The sequence below is a fragment of the Wyeomyia smithii genome, chromosome 1, assembly GCF_029784165.1.
Source record: "Wyeomyia smithii strain HCP4-BCI-WySm-NY-G18 chromosome 1, ASM2978416v1, whole genome shotgun sequence".
NCBI lineage: Eukaryota > Metazoa > Arthropoda > Insecta > Diptera > Culicidae > Wyeomyia > Wyeomyia smithii.
Genome location: NC_073694.1, coordinates 69,523,437 through 69,539,899, shown reverse-complemented (window position 1 = coordinate 69,539,899; position 16,463 = coordinate 69,523,437). Strand labels below are relative to the sequence as shown.

General features: G+C 36.9%; 2 protein-coding genes across 13 annotated transcripts in view; both read left to right on the top strand.

Moving 5' to 3' along the window:
- The window catches only part of LOC129724666 (progestin and adipoQ receptor family member 3), a 44,296-nt gene that overhangs the window by 13,102 nt on the left and 14,731 nt on the right, over positions 1–16,463 (top strand). The gene's annotated exons all lie outside the window — the stretch shown is intronic.
- On the top strand, positions 1,613–2,931 carry LOC129724732 (anillin-like). The gene is made up of 2 exons (XM_055679867.1): positions 1,613–2,192; positions 2,255–2,931. Exons 1-2 carry the CDS (start codon positions 1,933–1,935, stop codon positions 2,361–2,363), a joined length of 369 nt encoding a protein of 122 aa, XP_055535842.1. The 5' UTR covers positions 1,613–1,932; the 3' UTR covers positions 2,364–2,931.

Here is a 16,463-nt window from a genome sequence, read left to right as displayed (position 1 = left end):
AAAAATGTCAAAATACGTTTGGGAAAATAACGTCGTAATGGCGATACTCATTTGACATGTTTGTTTAAGAATGTATTCCGACAGCGAGCCTTGGTAGCGTCAGAGGAAGAAGAAGACGATTATCGCAGTGAAAAGTGGTTCTACCGTGACCATTTCGAAGCCTGGTTGCGATATAGAGATAAATCCTATTCATTTTATCTTGATATTAGGATTCCCATATTTATATTTGTATTTTTCTATTAAAAAAAAAATTACATCAGCATCTGCTAGAAAACATTACCTTCCATAACCTGCTGAGGCTAATGTTGTTTATTACTCTAGCCTGGTTTATTTTTAAAGATAATTAAATTAAATATAGAAAAAAGTTTACTTTCTAATAAACCGTGCTCAACTAAGATCTGTACTTCGCCAGCTAGCTGGCATCCCGCCATGTTTCGAGGACTAACATCTCAGCGTATGTGTAAACGAGATAGCATATGACCGCCACTTTTCATCAGACCGATGTCATGGCAACTGTTCCCTGAAGCTGCCGCCGATGATGATGACGCTAGTGTTGAAAATATGATCATAAGCTCCGTTCATTGTGCCGCATGTGTTACTGAACAGATTTTTTTCGTGCTTCTAACTATATTGAATTTAGGGCTATCCAGAACGTGTTGAAACATGTTTGAACATGACCATTTGTGTCCTGCACAAAATCCATAGAACGTTTAAAACAAAACAATCGTTCTTCGCTTTTTGCATTCCTACACACCACTTGCAGCAACAGATGATCTCGCATGGACGGAGCTTATTCGTCTGTTTCGCAAGCGCTGACAGCCTTCTGACGGATAATCGAGCCAGAGAGCCAGAGAAAAACGGCTTCAAGCAAAATGTATGGGGATGACGTTCGTGACAGGGATGTGCTTTTCATACGCATAACATAGTATCTGTCAATGGGGCCCGCAAATCGCGGATCCGTTGCGATGTTAGCTGCAATGAAACGAAGCAATTAAGATAGAGATGCCAGCTAGCTGCTTTTCGCGAATTGAAGAAAATTGACTGTGTTAGGATTAAAAGTATTCTTCAATATTAAAGAGAATATTTTTTCTTTTAAAACAGAGTGCTGCAAATAAAAAATCAAAATACAGACCCTGTTCGATTTTGGCAACATGCCAGATTTTTTTTCTGCTACCAAAATCGAAACATGCCAAAACGAAACAGTTCTTTTTTCATGACTTTTTTTACTTTTTAGGTGGCCTATGGCAAAGTTAACAGTAGATATGGTCACCAATGAACTACTTTTAGTTCCAAGTCGTTACAGGTGCCGTATGATGAATTTAGGCTCAATAGTCTGGGTGTGTCCGGAACTCAACGGGGACAGGTCCGCATGTAGCCTATAAAGCCTGTATCAGACTAACCGTTGTAGCGGTTGACCGCTACCGTTCCGTTCCTTTTCGACCAATCAGAGCACAGCGGTCAACCGTCGCTTGTTGTTGTTGTAAAAAATAGAATTATTTCTATTTTTGCCGCCAACCGTTCCCTACGGTTGGCGACTGCTGTCATTGACATGGCGAAGGCAAACGTGCCTCTTCACACCTACACAAAGTCACATATAGAGACTTATCGAATAAAAATGTGTGCTTCTCTTTTTGGCACACACGACAGCCAGTCAAAACATTAATAGCACCGGCAACGCTGGTTGGCGATGTCAAATTTCGACCAACGGGAACGGGAAGGTAAAAAAAAGAAGTTTTGTTTGGATCGTGCGCTAGGAACTTGTTTTTATTGAATCTGTGTTTCGTTTGTTAGAAATAGTTCCAGTGCAAGTGAAAAAAAACTTGGCCGTTCGTGCCTCTCCGGAGGAATATACTCATACGGCGTTTTTGTCGTGTTCGCGTAGTGTTTGTTTGGTGATGCTGATCCACTTAAGCAGCGAACAAATTGGACACCATGAATCCGGGATCGGAGCACGGCATCGGCGCTGGTATCGACTGCATGATCATCTCCTCCGCTATTATACCTATATTGATGATCAAAAATACAAGCCTCCGATCGGAAGTATTGATTTGCAGAAGTGCTCAGAAAGTAACTATTGCACCCAGATTGGTATGCTTACGATTGAACAAATTATTAGAATTCCGACGTCCACCATCGCCGAATGATGTTGAATCGCTGGTGCCAGCAAAGCAAGGCAATACTGCTATTCAGCGGTAGGTTTGCGTGAATATATGGCTTTCACCGGGTACTAATATGTCGTTTTATATTTTTTCAGGAATTTGCTGTCAGCTGATTGTTGCGACGAGTGGTGTGCACATCTTAATAAAAAACTTGCTCTGCTTGAAGCCTGGGGACAGACCGATAGCAGAAGTTCGAGTTGCTAAATGCTAAATACGATCAATCTGCTTCATATCGGTTTTCTGTACAGTTGCCATTGTTAGTAGTATTATTATTAGTTAGTTAGTTAGTAGTAGTATTATTAGTTAGTTATTTATTGAAATTATGAATTCAAACGTCCCAAGCAGATAAGGATTAGTGTTTTTTTTTGACGTTGACTAACGTCTATATCGAAGTTAGGCCCCTGAATTTGAAAATCTAGTAATTCAACCAGGGAAAACCAGAGAAAAGTGTTCAGGTTTTGAGCGCTTATTTTGCAGTCATCTATAATCAGGTTTTCGAGGTTTTGGCATCAATCGATCAGAAATTCTCTTACGGTTAAATTTATGTAACAAAAAAAAACTTTTGTTTGAGATACACTATTGAAAAATTGGTAATTAATATCGATTGTCTAAATCATACCGCGCAGCCAATCACTACCTCTCTTCCCAAGCACAGTCGACACTAACGGATACAATCGATCTGACTTTGTTGTTATTGTTGTTGTCACTTTCTGTTTCCGATGTTTATGCTGCTGCTAGCGGAAAAAACCTTGCAAATATGCATTTTTTTGTTGGTGTTAATATTACGACAGCGGCCGGCGCCCCATAATTCTGATTCCAAAACCGCACCAGTGACATGCGGACGCTAGGTGATAGCAGCTGAAAGGAGGAAATAAAAAATAGTACCGGTCATCTCGTGCCGGTTTCACCCGTTATGCTGGTGGCTTTAGTAGTAAATGGCTACTGCAAAACACTTAAATGGCTGGAATTCTGGACGGACTAACCAGGAAACTATAATCGGCAACTGGCACCTTTTGTTGCCTCGAAATTTTGGTACAGAAGCGGCTAATTGAATTTTCTGTTTTACCAAATGCTGCTGCTAGCGGAATAAACCTTGCAAAAATGCATGTTCGTGTTGGTGTTAATATTACGACAGCGGCCGGCGCAGCTTTCAAGAAACATTTGTCTCTACCATTCCATCATCTATGTAGCCCCGCCTTCTTTCTAATTATCTGACGAAGCCTTGGTATAAAACGTAACGTTCGAACATTTCACCCCATCAGTTTCACTACTAAACCGTACCGGATACATACGGACGCTCGGTGTTAGCAGCTAAAAGGAGGAAAAACAAAATAGTACCGGTCATCTCGTGCCGGTTTCACCTGTTATGCTGGTGGCTGTTAGTAATAAATGGCTACTGCAGAATACTAAAATGGCTGGAATTCTGGACGGACTAACCAGTAAACGAGAATAATCGGCAACTGGTACCTTTTGGTGCCTCGAAATTTTATTACAGAAGTTTTGTAAAAGAAGCGTTGCAATTCCCTCTACTATTTGCTTCAATGGAATATTTTTTTTTTTATAAGAATACGGTAGTCAACGTCATGCGGTCGTGTCTTGAATACCACCCTCCTACTTTTTTTTCAAATAGGGTGTTTTGAGATGAATTAAATGTTAACCAATATTGATTTAGAATTTATATTGTGTGTTCTGCCATGAATATTAATAGTTTGTAGTTGCTTTCGCAGATAAGTGAAAATTAAGTGAAAATGGCAAACAAAAAATTAATTGAAATAAAACTCAAACCTAATCTTACATTTATCTTTACTGACTATAACTGAGAATTGCATGATTTTTTCGGAACTTATTCGACATATTTTGTAATGTTTACACATTAGTAAGCCTATGTACAAGGGTCAAAATAAGTAGGATAGGCAAGTGCCGGTAGGTAGTAAATCTGATAATTTTTGGATGGATTTTATAATTGATGACCTGATAAAAATGCTTATTGGCATAGATGAAAAAAACATTTCTAAAGTGAATGTTTCATCAAGATCAGGAATCGATAAAAAGCTCATCGAGAAATGGCTATTTTAGAAATGAAGCAGGGCAGGCAGTGGGGAAAATATACGGTTGTGACGCATATGCTGGTTGGTCGATTATCCGAAAGCATTGAGGGAAGATTCAACACACAAAAATTTTATGAGGCCAGCCGTGTGAACTGGAGCGTTGTCATCCTGAAAAAAACCTTCACCATTCGGGAATAATGCTTGCATCATTGAGAGAACCTGATGATAAGAATAATTTCACAATACTGTTCAAGAATCAAGGATTGTTTCGAAAGTGACCAAAACAACCAATATTCAAAAATATGTGTTTTGGAAGATGCCTGATAATCCTGAAGATAGAGGTGTCGCATGCTATATTTTGTTGCAGAAATGTAAATTCTCGCACTAGGACTTACTTCGGGACATCCAGTTTGTTCCGGAAGTGGCCAATGACGCCTAAATTTAAAAATATGCCTTTTGAAAGATTCCAGATGAAAAATCCTGGAGATATAGGTGCCACACGCTATATTTTTACGCAGAAACGTAAATGTCCCCTGAGACAGGTTTCTCTGGGGATTTCCAGATGAGAAATAGCCATTCCTCGATGGGCCCTTTACCGATTCCTGATCTTGATGAAACATTCACTTTACAAATGTTCAAATCCATCCAATTAGCAGGTTTGTCATGCCTACCGGCACTTGCCTATCCTTCTTATTTTGACCCCTGTACATATGCTTACTAATGTGTAAACATTACAAAATATGTCGAATAAGTTCCGAAAAAATCGTTGCAGTTCTCAATTATAGCCAGTAAAAGATAAACGTAAGATTAGGTTTGAGTTTTATTTCAATTCATTTTTTGTTTAAAAGCAACTACAACTATTAATATAATAAAGTATAAAATGTATGTAATAGTGTTGATGTTTCCGTTTATGGCAGAACACACAATATAAATTCTAAATTTATATTAGTAAATAATCAATTCATCACATAAAATCCTATTTAAAAAAACACTAATCTTCATCTGCTTGGGACGTTCGAATTCATAATTTTAATAAATAACTAACTAAATAATAATACTACTACTAACTCACTAACTAACTAATGATACAACTAACAATGGCAACTGTACAGAAAACCGATATGAAGCAGATTGAACGTATTTAGCAACTCGTACTTCTGCTATCGGTCTGTACCCATGCTTCAAGCAGAGCAAGTGTTATATTAAAGTTAGCACACCACTCGTCGCAACAATCATCTGACAGCAAATACCCACACAAATATAGGACGACGTATTAGTATCCGGTGAAAGCCATATATTCACGAAAACCTACCGCTGAATAGCAGTATTGCCTTGCTTTGCTAGCACCAGCGATTCAACATCATCCGGCGGTGATGAACGTCGAAATTCTAATAATAATTTGCTCAATCGAGAGCATATCAGTTTGGACGCAGCACTTCTGCAAATTCATGCTCCCGATCGGAGGCTTGCATTTTTCATCATCAGGATTAGTCGAATAGCGAAGGACATGACCATGCAGCCGATACCAGCGCCGATGCCGTGCTCCAATCCCGGATTCATCCTCGAACATCGTCGATACCTTCCAGAGGACGACTGGACTTTGTGTCCAATTTGATCGCTGGATTTCCCACTTGCAAGTGAATCAGCATCGCCAAACAAACACAACGCGAACACGACAAAAACCCGCAATTGCAGCAGCAAGAAAGCTGAGTCTGACCGTTTGACTATATTTCTCCGGAGACACGAACGGTCAACTTTTTTCCACTCACACTGGAACTAGCGGTAACATACGAAATACACAGATTTTTATAAGAACAAGTAGCGCACGATCAAAATGAAACTTCTTTTTTTCCATCCCGTTGGTCGAAATTTGACATCGCCAACCAGCGTTGCCGGTGCTATTAATGTTTTGACTGGCTGTCGTGTGTGCCAAAAAGAGAAGCACACATTTATATTCGATAAGTCTCTATATGTGACTTTGTGTAGTCGTGAAGAGGCACGTTTGCCTTCGCCATGTCAATGACAGCAGTCGCCAACCATTGGGAACGGTTGGCGGCAAAAATAGAAATAATTCTATTTTTTACAACAACAACAAGCGACGGTCGACCGCTGTGCTCTGGTTGGTCGAAAAGGAACGGAACGGTAGCGGTCAACCGCTACAACGGTTAGTCTGATACAGGCTTAAAGACCCAGAGACTTGATATGACCACCCGAGTAATTGGAGGCATAGTACGGTTCTTGGTACTGCTTTGTTCATAATCGTTATATTACCGGAACATGTTCCGGTCATATCTCCAGAACCGTTTTACCGATTCCGGTCATCCGCATCGGCAATATAAAGAACCAAAATACCTTTTAGAGGATTCTGAGCTTAAATTGTTTAAAGAAAAAAAAAAAATATATGATCAACATAGTCGCTCGTTTCTGGTACATGTGTACCAAAATTGAACCGTGTCAAAAGTAAAACGTGCTCAAATCAAACAGAACCTGTAGTCTCAAAATGAAATATAAAACTATCGTAGTCCTACGTCAACTATGCGGTCGGTAACTCGGTGACTTACTACTATGTTTATGAGGTAACATTTTTCTGTGAAAAACATTAACAATAGGGTGAATTTCATGACCATGAGAGCACGAATATTGGAGTAGGGATTCAATTGATAAAAAGAATATGGAGGCGTTGTGAAAAATAAAATAAAATATAGGACAAATTTTTTGTTTTCAATAACTTTGTGGTTTACGAGATGAATAATGGATACATACGATGAATAATGGATAAATACCCTATTAACCGTGGCATAGGAGGTCTTCTTGTAGCTTTGTGGGTGCCTTAACTTAGTCAATACGTAAAAGACATTATTTGTATTCAGTTTGTATTAATCAAATCACGCAAATACCTATGTATAGTAGCTCTATAAAAAAACCTCGAAGTTTGAAATTACTACAATTTGTTCAAGTTATCTTGACCATCATGTACTTTATTGGCTTTAAAACTTCAATCAAATTCATCACCAATCGGAAGCGCTAGTGCAAGTTTCTCTTCACATCCAATCCATGTTATTATTATGATTATGCTGACTGTTACCCCGCTATATTGACACCCCGACTAGCGCGATCACGAGTAAATGAACCGCCGTTATAAAGGTCGACAGATCATTTTATTTCTCCTTCGTTTTCAAGCTTTTTACTCTCTTGGTGGGGCAAACATTCGCTATATAGGTATGTATAACGGATTTGGCAACAGCAGCCGCTCTGGTCAGGCCAAGGTCAAACAAGCATATATTCAACGGGCAACTTTTTCGATGAATATCACTCTACAGACCGCCGAAGTCCTCAGAATCAATCAACATCACGGGTAAATGGCCAATGCGTAGGTAAGCAAGAGCTGCGTAGATACAGAAAATGTGACTTGCACCTTTCAACCAACCGCCCGGCCCATTTCGGAACCAGCAGGGTATGGGCTAAAACGTACTTAGTGTATTCCGTAAAATTAATCGACAACCGAATGTAACCTCACTATGCCATGAAAACGCCAAAAATTTGTTCCCATCATGCTTTATTGAACAGACGGTCGGTTGAACCCATTCTCCTCTACATTGCGTCAAAACGCAGCAGTTGAAGGTCGTAACAAAAAAGTTCGAATTGTGGTTGATATTTGAAGGGCACGCTTTGGAGAGGTTTTTGGCGGAGTAAAGGTGTGACGTGTATCGTTAGACATTTTGTACATAACGGTACCGTGGTTTTTAGATCTACTACATTTCACAACACTGGATTTGCGGTTTTATGATTTGAAGGATTTGCACTGAGGTTTCTTAAATTTGAATACCAGATAGTGCATGTTGAGAAATTGAAATGCGTCATATTTGCTTTTACTTAGCTGATGATTTTTAATTAAATTATAAAAGTCATGGAAAAGTAGAGTATGTACGTTCGTTTGTTGTTTCGGATAACATGAATTAGTCGCGAATTTATGAGTAAAATCTTTGTTTTTAAACTGCAAACTTGTTGTTTTTCATCATGACCAGATTGTCTTGCCTGGCAATGTGAGCGAAGTGAAAGTTACAAATATCAAACATATAATATATACCTAGTAAAAAATACTGAAATATGAGTTGAAGGGCGTGAAAACGGCCCTCGGGCATCACTTTTAAAACAGTCAGTGGTAGCAGAATTGTTATAAGCTGTGATTAAAAAATAAATATTGAATGCGTGTTTTGTTCTAGATAATTATTATACTACAATTCTTTATGCGGAATAGATGAGGAAAAAAAAAATTCTTTATGCTGTATCCCTATTAGAAAATGAAGAAAAAAACACTTTTGGTGCATGAAAATTCAATATCCATGTACGAGTATTCAATTAATATAGTCTAGTGTTTAAAAAGGAATGAGAAAATAGAATTTTGCTTCAAATTTATTTAGTATTAAAGTACTTTTAAAGGTAATGTAAGAACAAAGTACCACAACGGTCTATTGGAAAGCTTTTATTGTTTTTATTCAAGTGATCGTGATCAGGGCCGGCGGTTCATGTGGGTAGTGTGGGTAGTAGTACCCATTCGGAAAATGTCTCTGTGGGTACTTACCCACACGGAATTATCCCCCTCCATTGCTTACTACCCACTCGGGAAAATAATGTGACGTCGGCCCTGATCGTGATATTGTTTATAATTTTATTTTATTTCCCCAAATTTGACACCAACATTGTTCAATTTATAATTAGTGGTAGAAAGTTAAAGATTTGAACAAAACATAAAAGTGAATTTGATTATTTTTAAATCACTGTAACCTAAGGAAGTACCCTAATGATGACTATACAAACAACTCAAGTTTTGAGTAAGAATACGTGCATCCAAATCTCAAGTTTCACCAAATTCTAAATTTACCAATCAATTTTCAAAAAACTAAGACATACATTGTTTCATTCTAGTACTAAACGAACGGAAACTGTCTTTCTCAGGTTCAAAGGTTTGAAGTTTCTCGAAACTTCTCGATTATTTAAAAATCAAAATAAATCAGAATGTAGCGTCATGAAAGTCGATGGATGGTAAAAACCCCCTTGCTTGCTAGTGATGAATGCCAGTTAACATCCACAATTTATGATTTATTATATCATCGATTGTGTTATTCATTGAAACTTTAATGTTGAGAAGTAGAACTCATCCAGCTTGGTTGTAATTGCAAAAAAACATTTAGTCAAATACAATGTGTGTTAAATAAATATGGCTTGTAATTTATCCTTCTATTACCTATCAAGATTAATCTCAGGATGTCATTGGAGTTTTGCTCTTATCTCATAACATCAACAGCGAAATTGCCATCAAGATTCTATAAACTATTTTTGTCACTATTATAATTCAACGCGCACTGATTGTTTCCAAGTCATCACTTACTTAGATAGACACTAGTTAACAGAACGTGTGAGCTACTAAATTATATAACGGTATGCCATGTGTTAAAACGGTAAAGACAAAAAGCAGCTTTGACTTGGCTGTTTGGCACGTTGCTATATTTACCAACTCGTTACTACCCGACAGGCATGTTACCACAGGTGCGCAATTCTTGTTATGGTGCTTGTTCCAAGAAGTTACTTTTAGTCCACACCAAAATATACCGCAATATGCACGAAAAAGGTGTTGTTATCTGATGACATGCAGACACGCACAATTGCTATCAAAATCTGAAACAAAATGGCATATCATCATTGCTGTATTCGCCACTTCAGTTCATGTTAATCTTGAACGTATAATTGTAGCGAAAAAGTGTACTATCTATAATTGAATATGCATAATAGTAATTGAAATATTTAAAGGGCTCAATTCATTTGAAACACATCGCAACGTGAACCTTTTATTTACTAAGCTGTAAACCTAAATTGTTTTTTATCTACAGGGAGAAGACAAAATGATTGAGAAAGGCAAAATTTTGTCAAATTTCAAAAGGCTATAATTAAATCTCCAAAAATTAATCAATTAAACCGAAACCATTTCCGGTGTCCGTTGGTCACGTCGAATCTTCAAGAAATAGGGTAGGGAACATATTCTAAGCAGCTTTAGGAACCGCCTGTGTATTGAGACGAAATGTGTTGGCTGTTGTTTGTTTCAATTGCTGTTTGCTCACAGATTTCTTTGGTTTAACGGTATTTCTTATATTCGTAAGGGAGCTAGACAACCAAAGATTACGTTTCCATCATTGAAATTGTCGATATTGATCGAAATTCAGGAGTTTGAGGCCTGTTTTTTTCGACTGATTAAAATAGGTGGTACTGCTTAAGCCGTTCCCCACCCTACTAGAAAACTAGGATAGTTTTTCTGTGAAATAAAACCGATTTCGTCAAAATTGATTAATTTTTCGTGAAGTTCTGCCCATTTAAAAATTAATAAAGTTTTGCCTGTCTCAGTAATTTTGTCTACCCCCTTTATCTCCGTGCTCTAAAGAGTGAATCACAAGAAAGTTCTTGTAGAGTCTTTTCTACTATATAATTACAATATAGAGGTTGTAGGTTAAAAAAATATTATCATGATGCAAATGCGATATAAAAACTCTTTGCGTCTTGCGAAACTGCGTAACTGACACTACTTGAAAAAAAAAGGCAGACCCACTTGCAACATAGGTTTACAATAAACATCGCGAAGTGAGATGATATTTTGGTTGAAGTCCCTCTGAAACAAAAACCAAATAAGACAAAGGATGATGTTATCTCAGTGCGGATATCGAATGCGGTCTGATCATGGCGCATTTATGTGATAACTGAAAGAAATTTGCAATTGTATGATTCGGCCTTTCTCAAGGATATTACACATATTTGGAAGACATTAGTGATCCGCAACTCCATAATGAGTGGTTTTTTATCAAATTACTAACTGTGGTCTAATTTCGCTACAGATACGCAAAACCCAAATTCGATTTCAATCAAAAGTTCGACGAGAAGTATTTGATTGTCTACCTTCCAAGCTGCAACACAATACAACGAGTTATTTTACTGCGTGACCAGTTCCACTGTTTGCCAACACGCAATGAGATTCATGTTCGTATGTTTGTATTACATGTGGAATTAAATCTCGTTGCGTCTTGCGAAACTGAGGAAATGACATAACTTGTAAAAAAGTGCAGCCACTTACAACATGAATCTAATGAACATCGCGAACACAAAGCGAGCTTGTGATTGGTTATCTGTTACTTTTCCAATTGATTTTTGGTTTATGTTTTGATTGGTTGAACGTTGCGAAATCAAACCAAAAATGATTGATTTTCAACTCAACTTTTTATTAATTTTTATTTTGTTTTATTTTTATTTTATTTTTATTATTTTTATTAATTTTTATTTATTGAAAACATGTGTCAACTATAAAATCACAAGTTCAGGGCATTTTTCACCTTTCGATCAATACATTGGGGTTTAAAATCCGTTGATTGATAGTCACGTGCATTTTAAGAGAACACAGTTCCTTTACACTTTTCACGATATGCCACACTTCTAAGGTAAGACGCACAGTGGTCGGAAAGGACTGAAATCAGGGCGTAATTAATAACTTCTAGGGGTTGCCTTCTAGATGAACAATGTCTTCTCGATGATCCTGAAACATCTTTTGGTTGGTGTATGCGTAAGGGCTATTAAAATTTGAGTAGATTGAATTTTAATTATACGAGTGGGCGCTCTACACAACAAAACTTCTTTTTATGGTTCAGCAAAATACATTGCTGAAAGTGTATCAGCAAACCACTTGTTTACTGAATCACAGCATTTTTTTCAAAAGCTTACTCTAATTCAGTTCTACAATTTACTGAATTTCGTTTAGTTATTTTATTTTTGCTGTAAACCAGTATTTCATCGATAAATTCACTGAAAACCAGTAATCGATTCAGTGATTCGCGAAAATACAGCAAATCTATTTGGGGAACAGAAAACAGTAAATGAATGTTTGCTGGAATCCAGCGGAAGAATTGATATGTCAAAATATTTTACGTCAAGCTGTCATTAGTAAAACGCGCCAAATCGCTGTGCAGCTGGTACGGGATCATTGCTAAGCTCCTGATAGCGGATATGGGACCATAGCTAAGTCACTGTTGGGCTAGATGAACTCAAAGGTTGAAATGATAATCATACATCTCTAGTTCAATAGTAATTTGGCTATGATCCGATGGGCGGATGGAAGCTGGTGCCTGACGGAAACATGGTTCCCTTGAACTAACTGGTTAACCAGTAAATTGATTTATGCTTTGCTGAATGTACAGCAAATTGTCATAGCTGACAACCAGCAAGTTGTATTTTGTTTTACCGAACATGCAGCAAACGATCTGTTACTTTTATGCAATTGAGCATTACTGAATAATCAGCAAATTTCATTTTGCTGAACAGATTGCTGGAAATACAGCACACCAAAAATCAGCAAAATTTTGCTGGTTTCCAGCAATAAAAATTTGGTGTGTAGGCTAACATTTCTCGCTAAAGAATGGGCGATTGTGCGTCGCATGTTTGTTCTTGTTTCCGATATTGTGAATGTTAGGGCGAAAATTGCCCAGAAAACTTTCATGTTCCTGTCGCTATAAACGGAAGGGAATATTGTAGAGCGCGGGAATACCATTAAATACTCTACATAAAGTTGGAGTGTCATACATTTCATCATACTTATTTTTTAGAGGGCCTATTACCATCCTACTTTTTGACGTAGAATTAAGTCTTACGGCAACATTATAGGGGTGCAAATCAAAAAAACGGAGAACATCGAGAGCGTCATGAAAATTGTCCACTCTCAAAAAAACAAAGGAAAGCTACACCGATTCGGAGTTTGACCTTCTGTTTTTATTATACACAGACTTCGCAGCCAACTGTTTAGTGTACAGGACAATTGCGGGGCTAGCGCGACGATCCTACTGACACCGACAGTTTCTCCCGAGTCGAGACTCGAACCTATGACGACTGGCTTGTTAGGCCAGCGGCGTACCTCGAGACCAACTGGGAGAGATTGTCCACTTTCACATGCTTTTAAAAATTAGTCAGTTTTCAGCGGATTCCCTTCATTTTTACAGCAATCGATTGGAAAACTAGCTATGCATCCATCGAAATGCGGAAAATTATGATTTTAAGAGGCTATCTATTGTACTGTTGAAAAATGTTGAGCATTGTTTTGAACGCAAATTCGAACAATCAAAGCTGAAAACAAGGCTAAAAATATATCCAATTTGTGTATTTTCAGAGCCAGCATGATATCAAGTACCTGAAAATCGACGCTAGACGCCATTTATAATTTCAGTGTGATGACTTTCGGTTTCGGGAATCTGGGAAATGGTCGAAAACCACCAAACATGAATATTTTAAAGTTCAAGATGGTGACTTTCGGTTCCTTGAAAACAGCATGATTAATACCGCCTAATACGGGTATTTCGGGAACCGAGATGGTGCCCAGGGCCGTGAATAAACATCAGACGCTATTTTGAAAACCATGATTGCAATTTCCGGTTTTCGGAAATCTGCATAAAATAACGAAACATCACCCAAATTGAATATTCTCGGAATCAAAGTGATGTCCAGCGTTCGCAAACTGACTCCAGACGATATTTTGGAATCCAAGATTGTGTCTTCTAGTTTACGCGAAAGAGCTTAAAGTGGTCAAATACCACCTAATACATTAGTATTTTCGAAATTCAGTTACAAGTCATTGAAAAAATGGAGAGAGAGGACTAAAGTTTCCTGCTTTATATTATAGTTAATTATAGTCCTACGTCAAAAGAGAAGTTTGCTTCGAGTTTATCACTTGCGAGCACTCTCGAATGCAGCAATGCAAGTAATGTAACAAACAGCTTGATGTAGTTCTACACCAAACTTGCGGTTGTGGCTTAACATACAATTCTTCTAATTCTTATTACTTTAGTTCTGTTTGATGGATTTTTCAAAGTTTTAACATATGTGGCGTGTTTTTATCATTAAATTTCCTTTTTTCTTTTTTTAGTTTTTCAGGGTATACACAATGTTGCATATGTTTATGTGTCACATTAATTTGTAATAAATCATATTAAATCGCAGAAACACATTGAAATAGGAGTAACAACAGACTAGTTGGAAATATACTAAAAAAGGGTACGCAGTCGGCTGTCCCAAACAAAATCGATGTTGAAAAAGTCAAGGTGCTCAGCCCTAAATTGAAAGATAATGTTATTTATAGCTTTTTTGTAGAACATTTCGACTTTCTAAAAAATTGTTTTCAGGTTGCCCAAACGTGATTTATGAAAAAAATACTTTTTCAAGCTACAAAATCACTTTCTTGCACTTTTTCCAAATCTGTTCGATTCCTACGTTTTTCCATATATTTTTTTTTATTTTTGTAGGGGTTGTTTTTGAATATTTTACACGGTTTAGTTCAGCATCGTTTTCAATTATTTGACTCACAGAGCTCATTGAACATCACAAAAAAGTGAATTTTTCTCATAATATTTAGATAACACCTTTCAAAACACATTTAAAAAATTGTTTTGATCAAGAACTGGATTTTCATTGCAAAGCGGGATTCAAGACGAAATTTTACATGAGATCTAAATATTGGCGTTTTCACATGTGATGGAAAACTATGCATTTTCTCAAAAATGCCACTAAAGCTCAATATCTCCATTGCACAGTGTTTTATTTTGCCGTTTGTGTGAATTATTTCCTAAATAGTGGTTCGAATGTTAATTATAGCCATAAGGTATGTTCGGAAAAGCTTCAGGATATTCTAAAATGCATCTTTTAATGTAGAAAAATGTTTGATCAATCCACCAATGAGTGAGATAAAAATTCTTTCTCTTACATATTACGAGCAACATTGAGTTTTCTATTAAAGGGCACTAAAAATCACAATTTTCGTTCTCACTTTTTTCGCAGATTTTTCCAAATTTTCAAACCTTCTACTAAGTTATCAGCCATCCAAAAATGCATTTGTTTTCTGAACATTGTTATTTTTTATCTCCCAAAATAAAACAGTTATTTTAAATATTTGTTAAAATGCGTAGTTTTCCATCACATATAAAAATACCAATGTCTCAGCTCCCCGATAAGATATCAAGTATCTTTTTTCATGTAAATTTTTGACATAAATCCCGCTTTGCAATGAAAATTTCAGTACTTGATCAATTTTTTCATTTGTGTTTGAAGGGTTTAATCTGAAAATTATTAGAAAAATTAATTTTTCTGTGATGTTTAATGAGCTCTAGGAGTCAAATAACTAAATGCAATGCTGAACAGAACCATGCAAAATATTCAAAATCAACCCCACAAAAATAAAAAAATATGGAATATGGAATATGGAAAAATTTAGGAATAGAACAGAATTGAAAAAAGCGCAAAAGAGTGGGTCTGTAACTTTAAAATGTAGTTTTTTCATAAAACACGTTTGGGCAACCAGAAAACAATTTTTTAAAAGTCGAAATGTTCTACGAAAATGCTATAAATAACATTATCTTTCAATTTAGGCCTGAGAACTTTTACTTTTTCAGCATCGATTTTTTTGGGACACCCTAGTGCGCAACCCTTTTCACTTCATCACAAACCCCTTACTTTCAAACAAACAAAAATTCAATGAAAAATAATAATAATTTTACGTATCGGCAAGAAATTATCCCGTTTCCGTAAAGCTTAAACGACTGCGTATAGTTATACAATGGGGCTAAGTTGTAGCACAATATGTACAATGAACGTGAAATGTACGATTCTTGACATCCTATCCTATGCCATCACTTGACATCCTAAGTTTGATCACGCGTTGTAATGACGTTGAGCACGTAACTATAAATCAACATTCATAATAAACTAAAAAAGTGCATCTTTAGTTTGGCGTGTGCATTAGCGACAAAAAGACAACTTAGCAAACTGTGATGGGTATGTAGGTATTGCAATGGCGAAAAATTTCCAGCACAAACGATAAAAATGTGCTAAATCCTGAATATCAGCTTACTATTTGCAGTTAACTGATAGCATGTCGATATTATTATTTGGCATTCTCGGAACATATCACTATAGACTGATTTTGCATGCTGTCACCTAAACTAAGTTTTCATCATATAGCACAGTAAACCTAGGTCAGTGATGTTGAAAATTGCAGTTTTCGTCAAACGTTCAGCGCGAAATACCCTTCCGATTCGAATGTCCGAACAGTTTACGGATACGGATATATGCTCGAAATGCTTATTGTTTATTTCGCGGTGTAGAATGCTTGCATACGCTGCTACTCCGGTACTCGCGGACAACACCACCAAGTGGCTTAATTCTCACCGCTAGCTTCTACCCC